Here is a 24,148-nt window from a genome sequence, read left to right as displayed (position 1 = left end):
GGGTGAGTGAAACAGTGATAGTGCAGCATTTAACTAATACTTCAATATCTGTCTCTGATTCAAATTACTCCACTCTGTTAGGGCTCTATTTAAATGAAACGTTGGAAGAGATGTTATCTCTATTGCACAAGCATTAATCTGTTGATTCTTTCCGAGTATACTTGGTTCTTCATTGGTGTACGAATACTTTTCTCATCTTCTATTTCAAGGGACACATACACAGCTAAGTAAGCTTAAATAGGTTGAGAAACTGTTCTTTCCCTTGTCTTTGCATCTGATTGGTTTCCTTTTGCTGTCTGTTTGCTGTTGTCTGGTTCACTGGAATTTCTCAACAATTAAATCTTTTTTTCATTATAACTCAGACTGCAGTAAACAAAAAACAGTCCTTCAACTCTGATTGAACAAATAAAATGCTAATGCGAGCATATTAGGGCAATTGCTCTTTGAATTCCATGCTTGGTTACATGACCTGCTTAGTTGTCATTCCTGACCTGCTTAGTTGTTCATGTCATCTTAGATCGGCTATGTCATGAATAGAACTCTTACAACGGAATATACATGTCCTTTTTTGATATTTCTACCCACTGAAGCAAATGATATCAAATATAATCTCATAGTTCAAAACGAATTAAATAACTATATTATAAATTTAGAGATACATAATTCCGAAACACCTTCATCCTTAAAAACGAAATATTTATACCATAAAACTTTCTTCTAATAACATATGTAATTTATATTGCATAATAAAACTGAATGATACAATCAAGCATGCAAAACAATGCACTGCTACAGTTCTATATAAGCTATATTTTCCCTTGATGTGCCTGACATCCATGTTTTAACATTGCAACATCAGACTCCATTCCAATAATCCATGATTCTTATTCTTCATTTTATTAATGAAAATGTTGTGATCGCTGAAGAAAATGACTGGAGAAGGAACTGCCTTACATACACTTCATGTCATTCCAATTATCAAAGCCCAAAACGCCTTCTCTGTTGTGGAATAATCTCTCTAGTGCTTTTTCAATTTCCTTGAAGAGTTGCACACAAGAGAGAGAAACTGCAATAATATCTATTTGGTGTTGAGCATACAAATGTTTCTCCCCCTATTTCATCATAGTTGTTAACACTAACAATTGATGGTAATGGAAATGCTATCATTTCATACAAAGCTGAGACTACAACAAGCTAAAATGACTGAACTTTGGTGAATGGCTTAATAAGTGCCAAATTCACACTTGTGAATCCATCGCATTTCTGAACTTGTTACTGTACAAAACAAATGAAACTTTAAAAAATCTGCAGATGATTTCACTCAATAGATGATGATATCTTGCCTAGTTGCCTTATGCCAGGACATAAACACTACAGCCGTGTTATACCTGTTAACTTTCATGAAACATTTAACATTCTTGACAATTATTCCAAAAATAAGACACAACAGCAAACTCTTGTCTGTTAAATGTCTCCACTGATTCGATCCAGTGAGGCGTATTCCGTCTTCAATCTCATCCTCATGCAAATATCTACTATGCACACTATCATACAGCAATATAATATAATGCAGTCAATCTTCAAGAGAACGTACTTTCATATATGTATCATATATAAGTGGAGTCACTTTCAACATGAATATAGTATTCTTCAATTTCATCTCTACACCTGAGTCCCACATGTGTGTGTTTAATGATATGTTTAATGCCATTTTGACACAGTGATCACATTCAAGAGTGCTGTCAAAACTCACATATTTTGACTGTAAGAACAAACTTAAAGACCTAATAATGTTTCCTACCTTAAATATTCTCAGCATGTTTTTTAATGTTTTCTAATTTCATGGTGTTTGTCTTTGTAATCATATTATATGTTTTTTATCTTATAGGTGTTGTCTAATGTTGTAAAGTGCTTAGAGCTTCTAAAGATTAGGTGCTATACAAAGTCCTCATTATTATTATTATTTAAGTCTTCAAATATGAAACAATTGCTAACAAATGACTGAATCGATCCAGTGAGGCGTATTCCATCTTCAATCTCATCCTCATGCAAATATCTACAATGCACACTATCATACAACAACATACTGTAATCTTTCTTCTATGATGGTCCAGTTTGCTTTTTACAGTCAACCAGATTGCAGCAGTTGATGTACATTTAGTGTTAGGTACATAATCCCATAAAGCTTTCCACCAAAAGAAGCAAACAATGTCCAGCAACTTGCAAATCACATTCTGAAATAGTTTATCTTTCAAGAATAAATAAAGGGCTCGGGTAAATAAACAGAAAGCACCCAATACCAGGAACATTGCTCAGAATCGGTACACCCAAATAAAGCATGACATGTATGTATTCAGATGATTTCTAGTGTGACGGATCATTAAGACTTCTGGTAATTCGTCTCACAACTATTGTCGGATAAATACAATGCAATGCATGACTGACATGTTCTCTGGCTGCAATGCAGGAAAATTCCTTGCCTTTGTTTGTTTTGTCAAACCATAAGTAGAACAACCGTTTCATAATGCCAAGATAGATGCCATGCATATTGTCAATGACATAATTATTAATCACATCACAATACTGTTGGTACACACGCCAAAATAGTCATTACAAGTATGCTCCATGAAACTCTTTGCAATATTCTTTTTTTTCTCTCGCACAATTTTAACACTATTTATATTGTCTCCCTTGTTCTTGGTATACCTCTTGGGTTCTTAAAAGCAAAAGGATAAACATGGAAAATGCCACCAGTGTCAAGTTTATGTGTTTCGATTTTCTGAAGACAGAACAAACAACTATAATCTCCTATTGTGTACGGTTGTGGACCATAGCTAAGGCAGGGATATCACATATACATGTCAGTAATGTACACTTGCTATTAAAACAAGTATCATCAGCCTCAGTAAAAGAATGGCCATGGGTTTCCAAATACTGAAGTACCTTAAACAGAGGTTTTAGAAATAACCACATCTGTGGTTTTCTGCTGGATATCCAAAAACCAAAGAATACTGAGTTTTGGTGCATCTTTCCTTGCAGTGTAGGAAGTTGGTTAGTTGGAAGCAAACTGTCCACATTTCAACATTTGAAGACTCGAAGAGTGTCTCACCATCAGTATTCAGTGAAAATATCAAGTTATTCATGTCATTTAAAATACCATTTTCATAAAGTCTCTTGTATATTTTCCCGTCATACATATCTTTCAAAGGGCCTTTGCTATTTTCTCTGTAAAGTTTGAATCTGTGTGTTATAATAACAGATCTAAATTCAGGATTTTCCACAAAGCTGCTAATTATCATCTTTAACTGAAAAACAAAATGCAAGCCATCCTGAATGAGTTAGACTTTTAAAGCAAGTCTGACAACTCCTTTCCTGCCTTTCCACAAACCAACAGCAAACATTACAATAATAAATTTTGGTATCTGCCATGCAGTCTAAAAGCTCATTTGGTTCTGGAAGCTTGTATGGTTTAAAATTCAATCGCTATATCATCCTGAATAGATTTCTCCTCTATTAAAATACCATATACTGAACATTACATGTTTAATCAATGCATAGTAATTGATGAGTTTTGGGATACATACTGGGATACAAGATCTCTTCTGATTGAATATAAAAACAGTGTTGACTGGATATCATGTACATATATTATGAATTCAGTACTTAATTCAGTAATTATTTACTTTGAACTGATGCATAAAATGACTAATTTGATGCTGGCAAATCTGTCATTTAAATAAATGAGATGGTCAAAACATCAAAACCAACATAAAACAATAATTATGTAAATGTAAAGTTACAGCTAGACAAGTACATATTTTGAAAGCCATACTTAACAATAAGCAATTTGTACTTCATGAGCTTTTCATTAAAAGCAATGTTTCAAAATATGCACTAAGCCATAGAGGAACTTTATATATCCTAATTAAATAAGACCATTGGAAAGAATTGTCATCTGCAAATGTCAACAGAATCCTCTTACCCTTTCTTCTTAAAAAACTGGGGGCCCTGAGTGGCTGAAAGCGCTTTCCATTACGGATCACTGCCATCTCACCTCTGCCTGCGTAGGTTCGAGTCTCGGATTCGGCCAATGTGGGTATGTGAGAAAGCTTGCCAGTAGCTTCTCAAGGGTCAGTGGTTCTTTCCGGGGAATTCCTTGGTTCTTTCTCCACCATTAATGCTGGCCGCCTTTCATGTGCTGAAAAATGGCGTTTAACCCTGCAACAAAAACTTCTTAAAAAACTCAGACTGTTAATGATATTAATACACTCTTTTGGATGACCTTGCCATCTGTCAGGAGGAATATTTTCTTTCTAATGGGGTTACAGGTCTAGACCATCACAAACAGGGGTCAATGAAATGTGTCTGAAAATAAATACTTGTGAAGGGTTTTAGGTGAATCAGTTCAAATGAATCTTCTTGTATTGCAATTTTTGTTCTCCTTCCTATCACTACAGATAAATCTACTGCAGGGTGATTGATCAAAATAAAAGTTATATAATTCCCTATAAAAATTAAAGAAATGCTATAATGCATTTATTAAGCCTTTACACATAAATTTTATATTGAGACAGGAGACTGGAGCCACTTTTTCCAGAATAACATTTTACATTTAAACCACATAATTATATAGAAATTAAGCTCATTCCACAGAAAAATTAAAGAACATATGATAAATTGTATTTCCTATATTTAAACCATTGTTATGATATCAATGAAGATATCAATCAGAATTTGAACCATTTATTTCCATTTTGTGCCACGATTATGACATCATTTCAATAGTCTTTTAGTCAGTTTCTTACTTTCCACTGATTTTCCCATTGTTCACTGTTTTTTGTGACCTTAAAAAAGGTTAAAACTCATGGTTTTCAATGCTTTTATAATGTAGTTTCCATGGTTTATCTAAGGAATTTCAATCGTTTTCTTCACTCTTTCTTCTAATTACAAACATAAACCAAAAAATGGTGAATTTTTTCAATGGCAAGAATTAAAATGGAAGTCCAACAAAATTTCTGCTTGGCGTAGTTACGACCATGAAACATGATATACTGGGAAATAAATCACTGAAACGAATGTTATGAGCAAATCTACATGACCGAAGAACTAAAGCACTACTGTACACTCTTTAATGTTTGTTCTCTTGAATGTGTCCTCATGTGCACGTTCAAACCACTACTCTGTCTAAACCCTTCATAACAAACTTCACATCTGAATGGTTTCTCTCCAGTATGAATCCTTCTGTGAGTATACAAACTGGTACTGTGCCTAAATGTTTTGGCACAAAATTCACACTTGAATGGTTTATCTCCAGTATGTATCATCATGTGTGTCTTCAATACACTACTATATAAAAACATTGCATCACAAACTTCACATTTGAATGGTGTATCGCCAGTATGTTTCCTCATGTGTGCCTTACAAGAAGCACTATAGGCAAACATTGCATCACAAACTTCACATCTGAATGGTTTATCTCCAGTATGTATCCTCACGTGAACCTTCAAATAACTCTGGCTGAAAATTTTTTGACAAAATTCACACTTGAATGTTTTATCTCCAGTATGAATCATTCTATGTCTTATCAAATGACTCCTGTCACTAAATGTTTTATCACAAACTTCACACTGGAACGGTTTATCTCCAGTATGTATCATCATGTGTGTCTTCAAATGACTACTCTCACGAAATGATTTATCACAAACTTCACACTTGAACGGTTTTTCTCCAGTATGTATCCTCTTGTGTGACTTAAAAGCATAATCGTTGCTGAACATTTTATCACAAAAATCACATTTGAACGGCTTATCTTTTGCATGCATCGACATTTTCCAAGCACCGCTCTGGATAATTAATCAGAAATTTCACGGTTCAAGTTCCAGGAACTCGGTATGACTAAAATGCGAAAAGTTACGAAAAGTGCGAAAAGTTACGAAAAGTTGCGAAAAGTTACGAAAATTGCGAAAAGTTACGAAAAGTTGCAAAAAGTTACGAAAAGCTGCGAAAAGTTACGAAAGTTCATTCAGATACTTATCTGCGAAATGGATCAACTATAGTTTATTATCAGTTGCAAATAGTATTTCTGTTTCACAAATGAAATTATAATGTGTAATAACTGAATTTCAAAATCATTTAACATATAGTTTTAATGAGTGTTTCTAGGTTCTTTTAGTAAATCACTACTTCGATTTTATGAAATGTAACAAGAATTATAGAGTTTGAAAGGATATTGACTTTGAAGTCTTTCTGGAAGGAAAAAGCATTCATTCGCTGACTATCGGCACAGATGAGGAATGGGCATTCAAAACCGCTATAAAATGCTGTTTGCCTGGTAACACACACGTTCTTTGTATTCGTCATCTAAAGCAAAGCGCAAACAGATAAATGGAAGATATAATTGGGTTTCCATTAAAAGATCGCCTGGAAGTTCTTGATTTAGTGCTTGGCTCAAATGGTCTTGTACAAAAAACAGACGTTGACACCCACCAAGAAAGACTAAACCAATTACGTTCCATCATCGATGACAAAGACTCGCATGCCTGCGAAAGAAAGTTCCGCACCTACTTTGATACAAGATTGTATCCAATGCTTAAAGAATACGTCATAGATCCGGTCAGCAACGGAAAAATTACAAGCACATGGACAAACAACAACTCCGAGAGTGCAAATCACACCCTAAAATCGGCCACAAAATGGAAGCTAGCTGAATTACCAAAGTTTGTCAAGCTGCTTGATCAATTAGTGATCAGTGAGCAGGAAGAAAGATTTCGTTCCCTGAGAAACATGGGTAATTATCGCCTCAGTGAAAGATATTTACACCACCTTGTCGACATTGATCACTGGGCCAGAATGACGGAAGAACAACGGGATAAAAGGAAAAAAAAATCTCACTGACTGCGGTAAAGACCATCCAAATATGATGTACTCAAAAGATGGCAGAAGAACTGCAACCAGAACTCCATCTGCAGGTCGGAAGCCGAACCAATTTCGAAGAAAGCGGGCAGAAAGGTCTAGAACACCATCAGATAAGCCAAGTGCGAAACGCAAACTGTAAAGTGCAGTCTATTGTACAGCAGTTTCGAAATACATATTTACACTGATACAAATGAAGATAACAAAAATCTTTGCTATTATTTACTTGTTTTAATTTTCAAAAATGTCGAGAAAATAACTTTGTTGTAACTCTGAGCGACGGAAATATGGATTTCGGTTACGATATTAACCTTTCGATGCAGTTGTGGAAGGAACATTTCTTCTGAAACATTATCAAATAAAGGAAATCGTTTGTAAACAGTCAATGTAATTTTAGATATAGTATAGCTTTTGGGAACAAAGAAGCTTAAATAATAAATTAAAAGCAACTTTTCTCGTCCTAGCTTACATTAATTATTTTATGATTGTTTTTCATCTTTTTGTAATTTTTCGTTTTTGTGAATTTTCTCAACTTTTTCGTAACTTTTATCACTTTCGTAACTTTTCTCAACTTTTCGCAACTTTTCGTAACTTTTCGCACTTTAGTCATAGCCCAGGAACTACAAGCAAATTTTCCAGCGAAATATAGCAGATTCGCACGGAATTAGGACACAAATGACGTCATCAACCGCCATATTTGTGGTCAGCAGGCAGATTTGCTGTTGATTTTATATGGTGTTTGTAAGCTAAAATATATTCATTGAATCTCAAGATACTTTTACGAAAAGTACATATATAAGCAGAACGCAAGTCAAGCTTTCTGTTAGTATCTATATTTGTGATTTATAAATTGACTTTGCTTCAGTGTGCCTTGTTAATAATGGTACATTAGTGGAGAAACTGCCAGGTTGCGCATCGTCCAGGTAAAATAGGCAGGATAACGTCTGCAAGTGACCTTATCGGGAAGCATCTTGTTTCCTGTTCAGTACTTTAACGTATGATTTGTATTGATTGTGATACAGTGGAAGGGTCAGTACTGAGAAACAAATTTGAAGAATATATAGTAAAATGTATTGTGTTCTATGTCCCGTCAGTTCAGTATTGGAGTAAAGTTTAAATTTGTATACAATCTTTATTATTAATGATAGACACATTCAATTTGAATATGTTATGTATGTTGACTTTGAAAATATAACAATGAAATTAAAAATGACAAACTAATTATTTTAAAAATTTAAATGAAATTTGAAGAAAAAAAATACAGATTAAAAATCCCCCCCCCCTCCAAATGCATATATATAATATTTTTGGGAATTATATTAGATTATATCAGCATGTATAAATTCTTACACCATATACAAGCTCCAATGATGGATATTTGTCACATTTTGTAAGAAAAAATATCTTTTTAAGTCAACATGAGATTTTTATTTAAAATACACGAATACAAAGTTCTGTTTTGTATTGGTCTTTCAAACTATTTATTAGGGGTCCAAGCAGTTAATTTATGTGTAATGTGGGGTCACTTCCTGAGTAACACATATCTGCTTGTACAGTTTTCAGTAATTGTTTATAAACATAGTTATAATGTATTTAGTGAGAGAACAGAGATTAAAACTTTATGTTAGAACCTACTCAAGTTCGTAAATCATTTTAATCTGTCCCAGACTGAAATACAAGTCAAAAGGATGAAATATACTTTCCCCAAGTACATTTACCCTTGGATGTAAGAAAACAGCAAAATGATGTAAGCTAAACATAAAATACATTCCATTTTACTGTTCAGTGTTTTTATTGATGTAGTGCGGTATTGTGGCGTATATGATGTTATGGGGATTCTAATGATCCATCTTGTTTGATGCATTATTAATTACTAATAATATTTGTTAATTGACACTCTAAAGATTACATAAGAAATATTCAAGCAGATAATTTGAATTTAACTTTGGACAACTGATCTTAACATGGTTACATATCCCACATGAACATATATCCATATATTTTAGAATGTTTGGGATCAAACGTTCACATTCAGTACATCATACAATGTACCTATAGTGAATCTATAAGGCACAGTTCTGGTTGTGTGCACTGAAAATATCCAAAAGTGTTATTTTCATCACGAATATGCCTATATATGGTAACATATTTCAGTTTAGTACTTGGACAGAGTACGGTATTGCAGCATCAGCTGATATCTGATTCCATTGAATCATTGAGCGTAATAATTGGTAACCAACACTCTTAAAAGTACACTAGAAATGTTCAAACAGATCATTTGAATATTGTTTGCACATTTGATCTTAACAAGTACATTGTATATGTCCCACATATGCAAATTTCCATCTTTGTTTACAAGTTTTGTGGATCAGAATTTCACATTTAGTTGATGATATAGGATTTATTGGTACCAATAGTTGATCTGTGTGGTCACATTTGGCTTGCAATATCCAAAATTGTTATTTCTCTCATGAATAAGATTGCTTATAGTAATATATTTTAATTTAGTACATTGTCACTTGACTTTCCTGTATACTGGTATATACTATTGTCTGCACCAATGATCAAACCTCACGATCGCAACATTGCCTTAAACTTTATGATACACAGTCTACCTGATTACTTATTTAACCTGTAAATGGCTAAATATGCTTCTAGAAAACTCATATATTTTTAGGATGAATTTACCACTTTTATATATGGCCATTGCTTCACATTTCTGTTTAATATTTTGCAACCTTAATGTTATTTTGAAATCACCATATCTAGCACATTTTAATTTCATTTATCTACATCTTACTGTTTTCTAGAATGAAATCAAACATGTTATATCTTTTCTGGTCTTGTATCTGGGACAAAGTGTTAGAGTTCAAAACAATATTTTAAATATTAGAACAATTATTGATTTTCTACAAGAGACAGGATCAAAATGGTGCTTTGGTACATTTTGGTCAAGAAAAAGCTTTTGACAGGGTAGAACATAACTATATACAAAAAGTATTAAAAAAGTTTGGATTTGGAATTAATTTCTTAAAATTAACCAAAATCCTGTATAATAATATAACTGCAAAATTACAGGTAAATGGGTCTAACACTAGAAAATTCGATATTCAGAGATCAGTGAGGCACGGCTGCCCATTATCAATGCTATTATACGTAATAGCAATCGAAATGCTAAGCATTCAAATAAGACTAAACAAAGAGATAACATGTATACAAATCCTAAACATAAATGATGAAATAAAAATGCTTCAACATGCCGATGATAGCACAAACTTCATAATCGACCCTATCTCATTCAAACAATTTTAAAAGGAAGTTGAAAGATTTGGGAAAGCATCAGGGTCCAAAATCAAACATGATAAAACAGAAATATTAAAAATAGGGAACTGGAGAGGTAACCACCCCGGATTCACAACTCACCTACGTAACGATCGGTTTAAAGCTCTAGGAATCTCCTTCAGAAAAGGCGAGGAACAAGAAAATTATAAAACCATGAAGAAGCAAATAGAAAATAACGCAAAAATCTGGACACTTAACGCCGTTATGATTAATGGAGTGGGAACGGGTAGCCAAAACCTATATGTACTCAAATATAAATTACATCTTGAAATCTACTGATATAATAAATAATATATTATATAAAATAGATAATGAAATTATAAACTATAAATGGAGTTACAAAACTCATTTCATTAATAAGGAAACATTATATAGAGCAAAAGAAAGTGGGATTAGGTCTACCAAATCCAGCTCTAATTAAATACTCGAATATCGTAAATATATTTAAATCATTTAGCGCAGAACCTAAAACACAATGGGAGGGCTTATACATATACTGGTTTGGCTTTTCGGTGAAAAAATAGAGGGGATATATACAGAAATAATAAACTTGTTAAAAAACTAGAGGTACCTAGGAAATTTAAATACATAAAAGATATATTTCTGAAATAGAGAGACATGAAGGAATTATGGGAAATAGACAAGTACAATACATACAATTGGATAATGGAAGAGACTACAAAGAAAATAAAATGCAAAGCTGAACAATAAAATTGGGGAATAAATTGGAACAGAGCGTGGGGGCACTGGTCCCGTCTAGATTCTTTAAAAATACAAAACCACTGCTTCAAAATAATATATGATTGACATGAGAGGTAGCAGTGAGACGGCACATGGTCAGAATACCACCAAAATGTCCAATGTGCAAAAAATCTCCCTTTAGCAAATTACAAATGATAATACAATGTGAAAAAAGAAAGGAAAAAAGACTAGAAATCAGAACTAAAATTTGTATATAAAAAATAAACTACAAGACAGAAAACTTACTCTTTTTAGATGGAAATTTTGACCAAAAAATAAAACCATTATATAAAATAACTGACTATATAGTTGATACAATGAGGGCTTGTGGGCAAATTATAGGGATAGAGAGATAAAATTAACACTATATAAATATAATATTTAATAAATCTCTTTTATTAACTAATTAGCATAATAATTTATAATTCTTAAGCAACTCTGTTGACCATGGGGGGGGGGAGGGGAACGGGGACGAGAGGAGGATTTTCGGTATTACTGCCCACTGGGGGGAGTAACGCATATGCGAGCTGGAGCCCGGCCACCATCTCTCGCCTCGTAGCGTAGGGCCCTACGACCCGTCCCCGGGCTCAGAACACTTTTCCAGTCCAATGGACAAACCATTTTTCCCTAAATAGTACAAAAAGGATTTAGAGGAAAGACAGGGACCCTATCTGGGGGAAGTAAAAGGCGATGACGTCATGGGACTGCGTCACATGGCGCGACGCGAAGTGAACAGGCCTTTGAAAGAACTTAGAAAACACCCCCATATAGAACATAAACATACAATACATGGATACAAGGAAATACATAGCTTAAATACCCATCTAACCTCTTCTATCCAACTATACACCTACATTACTGTATAGTTAATTAACAACCTTATAATTTTTTTTTTGATTTCTTAGGGCATAGTTAAAATAAGAAAAGGAGGTCTGGAGGCAGGAGAATACAATTTCAATAAAAACGTGTGGACCTTGACTCGAGCACAGCCTGCCTGTTATTTTATGTATTCTTTTAATGCGAGGAACGAGACCTACTACCACTCATTTAGAACAATAGATTTTTTTCTTCTTCTCCAAAGCAAAAATGAAGCACACCGTAAATTGAAAAAGCAAACCATTCAAAATATCATAAATTTATCCTAAATGGATATAAAAATCCAAACAAATGAAATAAGACAGCTTGGATAACTTTTGACATAATCTTGCTGTCCCATACATACAAAAAATATAGTAATACACACAATATAGCACTAGTGCATATAGCAAACACTGAGGCATAGGAGACCTCTAGCAAAGGTCACAAACATAATCAAGGGAAGGGACTTCGAGCGAGGTGAATAAAACCTGGCTCGGACCAACAACCGTATAGATAACACTAGGGAGTAGCAAATTAATACCCTATCAAAAATTTAATAAATTGTTTTTATACAAAAATTCTTTTTGAAACAAAACAAACAAAAAATGTGAGGAAAACACAAAAACAAAAACGCATTTTTCATTTTTTTGGACTCGGGGGTAGCGACTGTCTGCGGCCCCCCTCCCCCAAGAAAAAAGTGTTAGAGGTGGATCAGCTTGGAAGTTCTCCAGCAGTCCAGTTGTGATAGCAAGGTTTCATAAGTTCATGTGCGGTGTACTGCCATAAGTGACCAAGATTAGTTGATATCACCACACTGATATATAGCACCTCAAAGACATGACTTCGGCCTTCATGAGAGAGATTTACACCATTGTTCAATAAGGTAGAGCCTCCCATGAAACTATATTTTCCTATCCCTTTGTTGCCTTTTGTAGATATCACATTGAACTGGAATGCATTTTTGCTATAAATCATGGTAGTGGTCCCTTCATAACATTAAATCTGAGTGTGCTTTTAGTTTTATAAACAACTGCCTAAGTACCTAACACAATAAATATGGAACATAGCACCCGTCATTGTTTCTTATGTGTGTATACCTATATGCATCTAGACAGGCACATTGCAGTTTGCTGCCAAAATCTCTACGAGTTATGCTGCTTCACTATCCCTGAGAAACATATTATCAGTTGTACAGACCCAAACTACCATTTGTTTTAAATACAGTACCATTCATTAGTCAAGTTTGTTGTCTAAAATTTGTCAAACTGAGTTTTAAAATTTGTACGAAAATTTAATTTTTCAATAAAATTTAGTTTTAAAACTTTGAATATTTTTTAAAATTTCCATTTAAATTTATCAATATTTTAAAACTTCAAACATATTTTCAGACATGCTTTATCTTGTATTCCAATTATTTTTTTCTGCATTGAAAAATTCCTATTATTAAGGAAGATTTAGCATATTTAGTTTTGGTTTCTCAAGATCACTTGGAACAATTTTAAGCAACGATACCAGCCCCTGTGATTTGTTTTCGTGTGAAAGAATGTCTTGTGACGAACAAGGGCAGATTTCTTTAATTCTTAAACCCTGTCACGAAAGGATTATTCACTTTTGCAGTCTTCGCAATCATGCGATCAGTAGTCACACTGGTAATCCAAATAGATATGCCGTATTCCAGTCAAGGGAATTATTTTCTCCGTTTTTCATTAAACTTAGATCCACGGTTACTCCTTTGTGTTCTGCTTCTTTCATTTTCTTCGCTAATGATTCTTAGTCCAAGCCGTTTTAATCTGGTGATCACTTTCTTGTGCAACAAGCAATGACGTTAAACATCTGGACGACATCTTGATGAGCTTGATGGAAATCACGTGAGAGCTCGCAAGATTAGTGGACGCTACTCAGTCATACCATTGCCTATGCTAGTCTGGTTCCTTGATTTGTATGCTCCCTGTTTTGCACTCCGCTATACGAATAGCGGAGTGACACGCAGGGAGCACACGAAGCAGGGAACCAAACTATGTCTATGAGCGAAGTAAACACGATGTCATCCCACATCCAAGGGATTGGATATTAAATAAATCCTGATCGACTGATGCGAATACTTTGCGTCCTGAAAAAGAAAAAAAAAATAACGCACAAAACGTGTACGTCAACTTTCTCCAGCGTGCGTCCATGCCGCACAATTGAATGCAAAAGGAAACACTGCCTTTAGTTCTTCAGTCGTGTACATTTGCTCACAACATTCGTTTCAGTGATTTATTTACCAGTATTTCATGTTCATGGTCGAAACTACCCTTGGCAGAAATGTCGCTGAACTTCTATTTAAATTCATGCCATTGAAAATACTTTGGTTCACCATTTTTCGACTTACATTGTAATTGGAAGAAAGGGTGAAGAAAACCGTTGAAATTCCCTAGGTAAACCCGGGAAACTCCATTAATAAAGCATTGGAAACCATGAGCTTTACCAGTTTTGGAAGGTCACAAAACTTGTAAGGAATGGGAACATCAATGGATAGTAAGAAACCACTAAAAGACTATTGATATGATGTCATAATGGTGGCAAAAAATGGAATATAAATGGTTTAAATTATGACCGATATCGGTATTGATATCATAAAAAATGGTTCAAAAATGGTTTAAGTGTAGGAAACACAAAACATCTGCTTTAACTTTTTATTAGTATTAGCTTAATTTATATATAATTATGTGGTCTCATATTAAACATTATTGTGAAAAGGGGTTCCAATCACCTATCTCAATATACAATTTTATTTGTGCCAAGGCGCAATGGATGCAGTTCTAGCATTTCTTTAATTTGGGAAACATTGTATAACCTTTTATTTTGGTCAATCACCCTGAAGTAGATTTATCTGTAGTGATAGGAAGGAGAAAAAAGTTGCATTACATGAAAATACATTTGAACATGCTAATCTAAAACGCTTCATAAGCATTTATTATCAAATAACTTTTAAGTGCCTCCTGTTTGTGCTTAGACCAGTGACGCAAAATGTATTCCTCGTGACTGATGGCAATGTCTGCCAAAAGAGTGTTAATAACAACTGGAGTTTTAAGAAGAAAGGGTATATGGATTCTGTTTACATTTTTAGATATAATTGTTTCCACTGGTCTAATTTAATTAGGAAATGAAAACTTCTTGTATGGCTTAGTGCAGATATTGAACACAAGTTTATAAATGCAATTTACAATGAAAATGATATAATTGGCCAAGTTACAAGACAATGAACATTTTATGAGAAGACAATGATGTTATGTAAGTTCAAGAAAATTGCTTATTGTTAAGTCCGTCTTCTCAAGACACGTACTTCTCTAACTGTAATTATACATTTCCATAATTATTGCTGTATATTGGTATTTTGCAGCCAGAGCAATTATTGCTGTATATTGGTATCTTGCAGCCAGAGCACATGTCAATCATGCCTTGCAATGCATTTGTCCAGCATTATTTGTAATACGAATGATCAGAAGTCTTAATGATCTGTCACACTGGAAGTCATCTGAATATATATATATATATATATATATATATATATATATATATATATTATTGGGACTACCTATTCTGAAGAGTGTTCTTGGTAATGAGTGCTTTCATTTTTTTCCAGTGCCCTTTGGAGAAAACGATTTCAGAATGTGACTCGCAAGTTGCTGGATATTGTTTTCTTTTGGTGGAAAATTATGAAACGTTTTGTGGCAATCTATACCTACCACTAAATGTACATCAGTTGCTGCATATGGTTGACTGCGGAAAACAAACTGGTCCATTATATGTTAACAATTGTTTTCTTTTATTGTTTTAACCATCACATATACTTAAAGAACAGAATTGGCATCATAAAATTAGCCATCGTATGTGTCAGTTCAAGAGTAAGTAATTACTGAATTCCTAATACATGATATACAGACAACGCTTTTTTAAAATTCAATTAGAAAAAATCTTGTATCCCACGATATCTCCCAAAACTCATCATTTACTGTGTATTGAGTAAACATGTAAAGTAACATTCAGCATATTTTAATAGAATATAAATCTGTGGTAGGATGATATAGCAAAAGTGATTGAATTTCAAACCATACAAGCTTCCAGTTCAGAACAAAAGTGCTTTTAGAAGCAAACAAAGTTGAGAATTCTGTGAATTTTTGTAAAGATGCAGAATATTTAATTAGGAAAGAAACATACTTCCAGCTTACATCCCATATTTAAGGACCGATTGCACAGAACACCGATGAAACATAAGAAACTGAAACTATTGAATCAACAACTGAGATAAATCACATCATTTTTCTATGCAGTGAACCAGGAATATGTGCCAGTAATAAATTATGCATTTGACGAATAAATTGATATTATTCAAAATGAATATAAAGAAAGAAACTGCGCTTCACTTGCTGCTGCTTCTGATTTTGATGTTTTTGATGTATTGAACCAGGAAGCAGAAACACTTCGTCATTTAACAGTGATATTTAACTTCTCAACAGATAAGGCCACATATGCAAAGACTGCGTCATATATGCTTAGAATTAGTGCCTGTATCATGCATCATGATCAAAGGTTAATGGGAACAACGTATCAAATTAGATAATTTCTTTCTGACTTCACGGCATATATGGTTTCCAAAATATATTCTTGTAATTTTTGCTATTCGGTTGTAGAATGGCAGGAAAGGAGTGTAAGACTTGCTTTTAAAGTCTAACTCGGTCAGGATCCCTTGCATATTTTTTCAGTTAAAGTTGATATGACAATTAGTAACTTTGTGCAAAATTCTGGATTAGTTACGCTGTTATGACACACAGATTAAACATATATTTGCTAATTACAAAACTTTCATATACCCCCAAAAAGATGCACCAAAACGCAGTATTCTATAGTTTTAGGATATCCAGCAGAAAACCACAGATGTGGTAATTTCTAAAACCTGCGTTTCAGGAACATTATTATTTGGAAACCTTTGGCCATTCGTTTATTGATGTTGATGTTAATTGTTTTAATATCAAGTGTGCTTTACTGACATGTACATGTGATCTTCCAGCCCGTGTCATGGTCTACATCTTTACACAACATATTATAGTTGTTGGTTCTGTCTTCAGAAACGTGAAGCACATAAATATGACACTGTTGGTATTTGCCATGTTTACCGTTTTGATATTAAACACCCGAAAGGTACACCAAGAACAAGGGAGACAATCAAGGAACACATACACAGCTAAGTAAGCTTGCATAGGTTGAGAAACTGTTTGTAATGGTTGATATATTTATTATCTTTTGGATACTGCATTTCCAAAATAATAATTTTCTCTAACAGAAGACTCTAGAGACTGACGTATTTTGATCAAATAACCATATTTACTTCATTTCTTTTTTCTTTATTCTTATCTATTCAGGTTATCTTACCTTGGATGGGCATATAAAAGTTTGGTAGCACATGATACCGAAGGGCTAAATTGCTTGAGAAATGAAATGAAAATTGCGTTCTACTTTTAAATTGTCTTATTTTATATAGCTAATAATCAGTCTACTATATTCTCTTGATATTCTTCCGAAAACATTAATAAGTTCTTTAAAAAATTCCGATGGGTTTTCCGTTGTTTTTCTTTTATTATTTTACTTGATCAGAACCAGCTTAGTGTACTATAATTTTGGCCGAATCAGTCCGTAACCAGGTCCGAATAAAAAAAGTCCTGAATTAAATAACTATTGTATTAATCAACCAGCTTTCGCTTTAAAACTTGCTTGTACTTCCGGGCTCATCAACCGTGACATTTCTGATACATTATTTATGCAGAGCGGTGGTTGGAAGATGTCGATGCACGTAAAAGCTACGCCTTTTAAATGTGACGTTTGTAATGAAATGTTCAGCAAGAATAATGCTTTGAAGAAACACACGAGGATACATACTGGAGAAAAACCGCTGAAGTGTGAAGTTTGTGATAAAACGTTTAGTTTTAATTGTTATTTGACGGCACACATGAGGATACACACTGGAGAAAAACCGTTCAAGTGTGAAGTGTGTGATAAAACGTTTAGTGACAGAAGTTCTTTGAGGAGACACACGAAAATACATACTGGAGATAAACCGTTCAATTGTGAAGTTTGTGATAAATCATTTAGTGACAAAGGTTATGTGAGGAAACACACGATGATACATACTGGAGATAAACCGTTCAAGTGTAGAGTTTGTGATAAAATATTTAGTGACTGTAGTAGTTTCAGGAACCACGCGAGGATACATATTGGAGATAAACCGTTCAAGTGTGAAGTTTGCGATAAATCATTTAGCAAGATTTGTAATTTGAATACACACATTAATATACATACTGGAGATAAACCATTCGCGTGTGAGGTTTGTGATAAAACATTTAGCGACAAGAGTAGTTTGAGAAGACATATAATTATTCATACTGGAAATAAGCCATGCAAGTGTAATGTTTGTGATAAAACATTTCGTGACAATAATCATTTGAAGAGACATAAAAAGATTCATGCTAGAGATAAAGCATTCAAATGTGAGTTTGGTGATAAATTCATTGAGTCGATTACTCATATGAATTAGCACACAGATATAAATACTCAAGACAAAACATTCAAATGTGAATTTTTGGTGATAAATTCATTGAGCCGATTACTCATATGAATTAGCACACATGTATACATACTCAAGACAAAACATTCAAATGTGAATTTGGTGATAAATTCATTGAGCCGATTACTCATATGACTTAGCGGGGCCCCGCGTGGCCGAGTGGTCTAAAGCGCTCTCCGTTACGGATCACTGCCATCTCACGACTGTCTGTGGCGGTTCGAGTCTCAGATTCAGCCAATGTGGGTATGTGAGAAAGCTTGTCAGTAGCTTCTCTTGGGTTGGTGGTTCTTTCTGGGGTTTTCCCGGGTTCTTCCTCCACCATTAATACTGGCCGCCATGTATAGCCTATCGTGTGCTGAAAACCCTACAACAACAACATATGAATTAGCACTCAGGTATACATACTCAAGACAAAACATTCAAATGTGAATTTGGTGATAAATTCATTGAGCCGATTACTCATATGTATTAGCACACTCAAGACAAAACATACTCAAGACAAAACATCCAAATGTGAATTTTATCATAAAATATTTAAGCTAAGCGGCAGTCGTAAGGTCCAGGAGATAAACTATTCAAGTGTGAATTTTGTACTGAAACATTTAAACAACGTACCATTTTGCATACTCACAGAAGGATTCATACTGGAGATAAACCATTTAAATGTGAACTTTGTGATAAAATGTTTAGACAGTAGTGGTTTGAACGTGCACATGAGGATACGTACAGGAGCGCAAACTTTACAGGGTGTACAGTAGTGTTTTAGTTTTTCAGTTATATAGATTTGCTCATTACATTTTTGTCATGAATTTTTTCCTGGAAAGCAATACTCAGTCCAGCTTTACCGTTGCTATGTCTAACATGGGCCATACAATCTGGCACAGCATTTAAGCAAGGTGTTCGTGCTGATTTGGTGGTTTCCATACTTCTCACATAACATGATATGGTGACCCTGAACTTTTGTTGTCTGTTTCTTTTATCTTCCCCTCTTGCAATAGACGAACGACAGATCCAGTTTATCTGGCTTCCTTTTAAAGTAAAGTTATGAGGCGATATAAAGGCAAATTTCCCTTTCTTGCTCTCCTGTTCTGACGATTATGCCACCCTTCCACATCATTATTGGTTCGGATGCTTCTCCCATAAACTGACCAGGAGTCAACAGCCCATATGTCATTGTGAATCCAGGTGTCTTCCACATATCGTAGGAATGACAGCACATTCACTGCCCCTGGACCAACTCTTCTTTGTAACTCTGCAAATGACGGTGGTATGTGGTCTGCTGGTGATAGGGAAAGCGCGAAAACCTTTCGCAGCAGTTTATCCATATTGCCGTGTTCCTGACAGACCCGCTAAAATTGGAAAAGAAAATATAATTATTTGTGAAGAAAATTAAAAAAAATTGGGATGAACAGAATATTACATTTTCTTAAATGAATTAAGATTTTGACTTCTCAAGATTTTGAACTTCCCAGAAATGTATGATTTATAAGTGATTTTCAGTATTTCGAAAATTGTTTTGAACTAGCTATCCAAAGTCTAAAGACATTGTAATTAGACTAATGAATATTAACATCGCAGCTCAAAGGAGTGGACTGAAATGTGTTTACCTGCAATCCCAATTCCTGAAACTTTCTCCAAAGGGCCTGTCCAAAATGAAATGCGCAACCATGTATTTGCGGGGTTTCAAAAGCTGCTCTGATCCCTTGCCAAAGATCCTTTTCGAAGTCAACAAAAAATGACTGGACTTTCGTTCCAGGAAATAGGTCCTTGATTGACTGGAAAACCTGAAAATGGAAGAGAAAAACTAAAACTATTCATGGACATACTGATTATTCAGTATCGTTTAGTGTCTTTTATTTGCTCTTGCAATAATTTATTTGATTACTGATTTTCTAAATCGCTTTTTGATCTGGACGTGTATATTTAGGATGAATAAATTGAAACTCTTTTTTCTGTGATAAAATACAGTTCATTATTTTACACATTATGCTATTAAAGTAATTTTCATTATCTTCTCTCCTCCTCAGTAGTGAATGGGGCCACCCTAGGGACAATGGGAATTAGCATTACAGACCCCCCCCCCCGGGCCACTCTAAGGACAATGGAAATTTAACGTGGGGAAAATTGCTGGGCCACTCTAGGGACAATGGGAATTAACATGGGGAATAGAGTTTGGACTTGTGTAGGGACAAGGGGAATTGAACATGGGAATAGAGTTTGGGCTTGTCTAGGGACAAGGGGAATTGAACATGGGAATAGAGTTTGGGTCTGTCTAGGGACAAGGGGAATTGAACATGGGAATAGATCGTGGGACTGTCTAGGGACAAGGGGAAATTGAACATGGGAATAAATCGTGGGACTGTCTAGCGTCAAGGGGAATTTAAGATATAGAAATTGAACATGGTGGGTCTGTATAGCGTCAAGGGGAATTGAACATGGTGGGATTGTCTAGGGACAATGATGGTAGAGGGTCAAACACAACAGAGACAGAGACATACATACACTAGTACAAGCGTGAGATTTATATATAAAGCATTACCAAGACCTGAAATCTTGCTGGGGTGTTCAAAAATTTGCATAATTGTAATGATGCTATAAATAGCTATAGTCAAGGAAATGCTCAACGACAAAATGGATGTGACTAAAAGTAACGCTAAAATGACGAAATTGTCCCAGAATTTAAAGGAAAATAAACATATCCCCGAAAATTAAGTTACAATGGTTTAGACTAAAATGGATAAAATTAGTAACTACTTACAATATCAACTTGTGTGACGATCGTGGATAAACACCCATGTATCTATTTATAGCTATAATCAGCTAAAATTCCTATGAAATCCCACTATCTATTTATACTACAACTTGTGGGTTATTCCTTTGGAAAATCCCACTATCTTTTTATAGCCTCAGCTTGAGTGACGTTCCTGTTTATGAACTCAAGTACATATGTATAGCTACAACCTATGGAAACCCACAAGTCCACATTTATAGTCTCGAAATTTCCAGCGTCAGTGACGTCACTGTATTGAACACTAGGGGATAAATGTCAACAGTGTTGCAAGTGGCTGACCTGAATACACGCTACTGCAGGTAGGTAGGTAGAGTGTATCTGATAGGGATAAAGTGAGTTTTATAGGGACAAACAGAGACCAATACACACACACCCACACACACCCACAACGTACGCGCGCAGACATACGCACACACACACACACACACACACACACACACAGAGGGAAGAGGAAAAAACAAACCCCAAATATACTATCAACACAGAAGTGAGATAATACAAACCCCAGATAAACTATCCACACAAACGTACGCGAACGCATACAAACCCCAAATATACTATCAACACAGAAGGGATATAATACATACCCCAAACAAACTATCCACACAAGCGTACGCGAACGCATACAAACCCCAAATATACTATCCACACAACGTCGCTAACGCATACAAACCCCAAATATGCTATCCACACTCGGGAGGAAGAAGAAAAAAAACAACCAAATATACGATCTACACAACGTACGCGAACACATACACACACACACACACACACACACACACACACACACACAGAGGGAAGAGGAAAAAACAAACCCCAAATAAACTATCCACACAAACGTACGCGAACGCATACAAACCCCAAATATACTATCAACACAGAGTGAAGAAGAAAAAGTTTTTTCAAAGCACCTAAGCCCTCACCTGCAATGACCAACTCTGCCAAACACGTACACCCCACCCCACCCCCCACCCCCACTCCCAACACTACAAAACTCATTTAACCCGTTATTTTATGGCATCAGTGTGTGATTTAGGAATCATCAAGACACAAAATGATGGATGAATAGACTGACTATTGTTTACCGACTTGCATGCCTAAAGAGCGTGCGTGAAGGAAAACATCCTTCCATTTCAATTCTAACTAAAACATGATCCAGAGGGATAGAGAGAGGTGAAAGAGCACAATTTCATAAAGTGTGAGTAAAAACAAAACACGCCATCCTTATTATACAATGTCAAGACCAAGAGACACTTACGTTTTCTTTCTGGTCTATTCTCTTTTAGAAGGTAGTATGAAATTTCACATCAGGGCCAACGCATCGGCTCACATTGTCAATTTTTTCCATTTCCATGTCTTTACTGGCACAAATTCTTCATCATCTTCAATTTCTTCTTCTTCTGAATCCCTCTTCTCTGTTTCGTCTTGTTTTTGTTTCTTCTCTTTTCTCGTAGGGTACTCTGAATTCCAGTGTCTTTTCTCCTGACAACGATATTAGGTATTTTGACTTTTGTCTCTCTTTCTTAGACGAAGCAGGTATTCTGGAGACAAATACCCATTTACCTTTGCAGATATAGCAAACTTCATTAGCACTTACACACTTTCGTATGACCCTTATCAAATCAACGACCAAAAGAGTAAGTTTTGTTGCCACTTTCGCGTGTGAATTATGCTTTCGTATGACTTTTAGCAAATATTTGACCAGCAGGTCGATCTGTGCTGACTCTTCCATCTTCTTGATCGTTTGAGAGCGGAATGAATACTCTGACGCTAAGACACTCTCCTTATATACAGGGACCTGCTGCGTATGAAACCTAGTCAAATGTAATTTTGCAATAAGATGAAACGATTTCATTGAGGAAGTAAAAGGCAATGATGTACCGTATCGCCTCACACAAAACCTGAAGCGTTAGTTCAAATCCGTGTCAGCGATTTTGAAGACGACATAACTGGGCTTTAATCAATGTTCTCCAATTATGCCACAAAACCACGAGTCCTAATTCACGCCTAAAGAAATTTCGTTATGTCCTTAAAAAAATAGTATCACATCTGAGAAACGCAAAAACGAACTTCCAGAAAACTGAGAACGACGGCTTACACCTACAACGTAAATGTATGAGTTCAAGTAGTGCGTAAAACTTAGTCAAATTAAATTTTTATAGTCAAGACGAAACGATCTCTTTTCGAAGAAGAAAGCAGACACCAAGCGACAATGGCGATCCGTGTCACACAACACTTTTCAAAATGTGTATTATCAGAGGTTTGTTCTAGCGATCTGCACGGTTAAATTAAATGTTGATGTATTTTGCAATAAGACTGACACAATTTCCATGGGATCTCCCATGGTACGATTGTTCGTGCATTAGTTTAATTTTTAAAAATATTTTTTATATAAATCGCCTATAGGTTAGACCCAGTAAAGCATGGCCATTCTCGTCACTGTCTGAATAGCTACTCAAGTCAATTCGAAGTGAACGCGGTAAGAAAATAAGTATAGCCAATGAAATGGCTTACAACGGGTGATGCATTGTTTTGTTCTAGAACTGTGTGGCATAATAATCCCTATGTTCTTGCATTGTTACCATTACAGTGCAGACACTGAAATGTGAACTTACAAGCCCTCTTTGTGTGTGTGTGTTGTACCATTTCCTCTTACCACATTAAAATACTGAGCGTCACACTATTGGTTCGCGTTTTCAAGCTGACCATTTTTTTTATATCTAACTTAAACATTTCGACATAAACACTCACACTCACATCGGTAGAGTCAGAACAGACGTGTTACAGTATTGAGGGGCATGTCATGTTTTTTTTTTCAAACTAATAAATTTCGGGTTTGTATGAAGTAAAGAACCGAAAGTACAGTGAAACTCAAGGATGATGACCCAATCTGTCTGTCTATT

The 24,148-nt window shown here is 35.0% G+C and overlaps 2 protein-coding genes across 2 annotated transcripts in view; one reads left to right on the top strand and one right to left on the bottom strand.

Moving 5' to 3' along the window:
• LOC149784667 (uncharacterized) overlaps positions 1-19,411 on the top strand; it is a 66,925-nt gene extending 47,514 nt beyond the window's left edge. The window contains exon 3 of the mRNA XM_089933024.1: positions 17,586-19,411. Coding sequence (XP_089789150.1) covers positions 17,586-18,424 — 839 coding nt within the window. The 3' untranslated portion in view covers positions 18,425-19,411. The remainder of the gene's footprint in view (positions 1-17,585) is intronic.
• A 74-nt stretch (positions 19,412-19,485) lies between these two features.
• Positions 19,486-24,148, bottom strand: part of LOC149784666 (uncharacterized) — a 39,214-nt gene continuing 34,551 nt past the window's right edge. The window contains exons 3-4 of the mRNA XM_089933023.1: positions 20,020-20,258; positions 19,486-19,803 (exon numbers count right to left, since the gene is read on the bottom strand). Coding sequence (XP_089789149.1) covers positions 19,486-19,803; positions 20,020-20,258 — 557 coding nt within the window. The remainder of the gene's footprint in view (positions 19,804-20,019; positions 20,259-24,148) is intronic.

This window comes from Sinohyriopsis cumingii, chromosome 14 (assembly GCF_028554795.1).
Source record: "Sinohyriopsis cumingii isolate HCF-2022 chromosome 14, ASM2855479v2, whole genome shotgun sequence".
Lineage (NCBI taxonomy): Eukaryota > Metazoa > Mollusca > Bivalvia > Unionida > Unionidae > Sinohyriopsis > Sinohyriopsis cumingii.
This window is presented reverse-complemented; position numbering and strand designations above follow the sequence as displayed.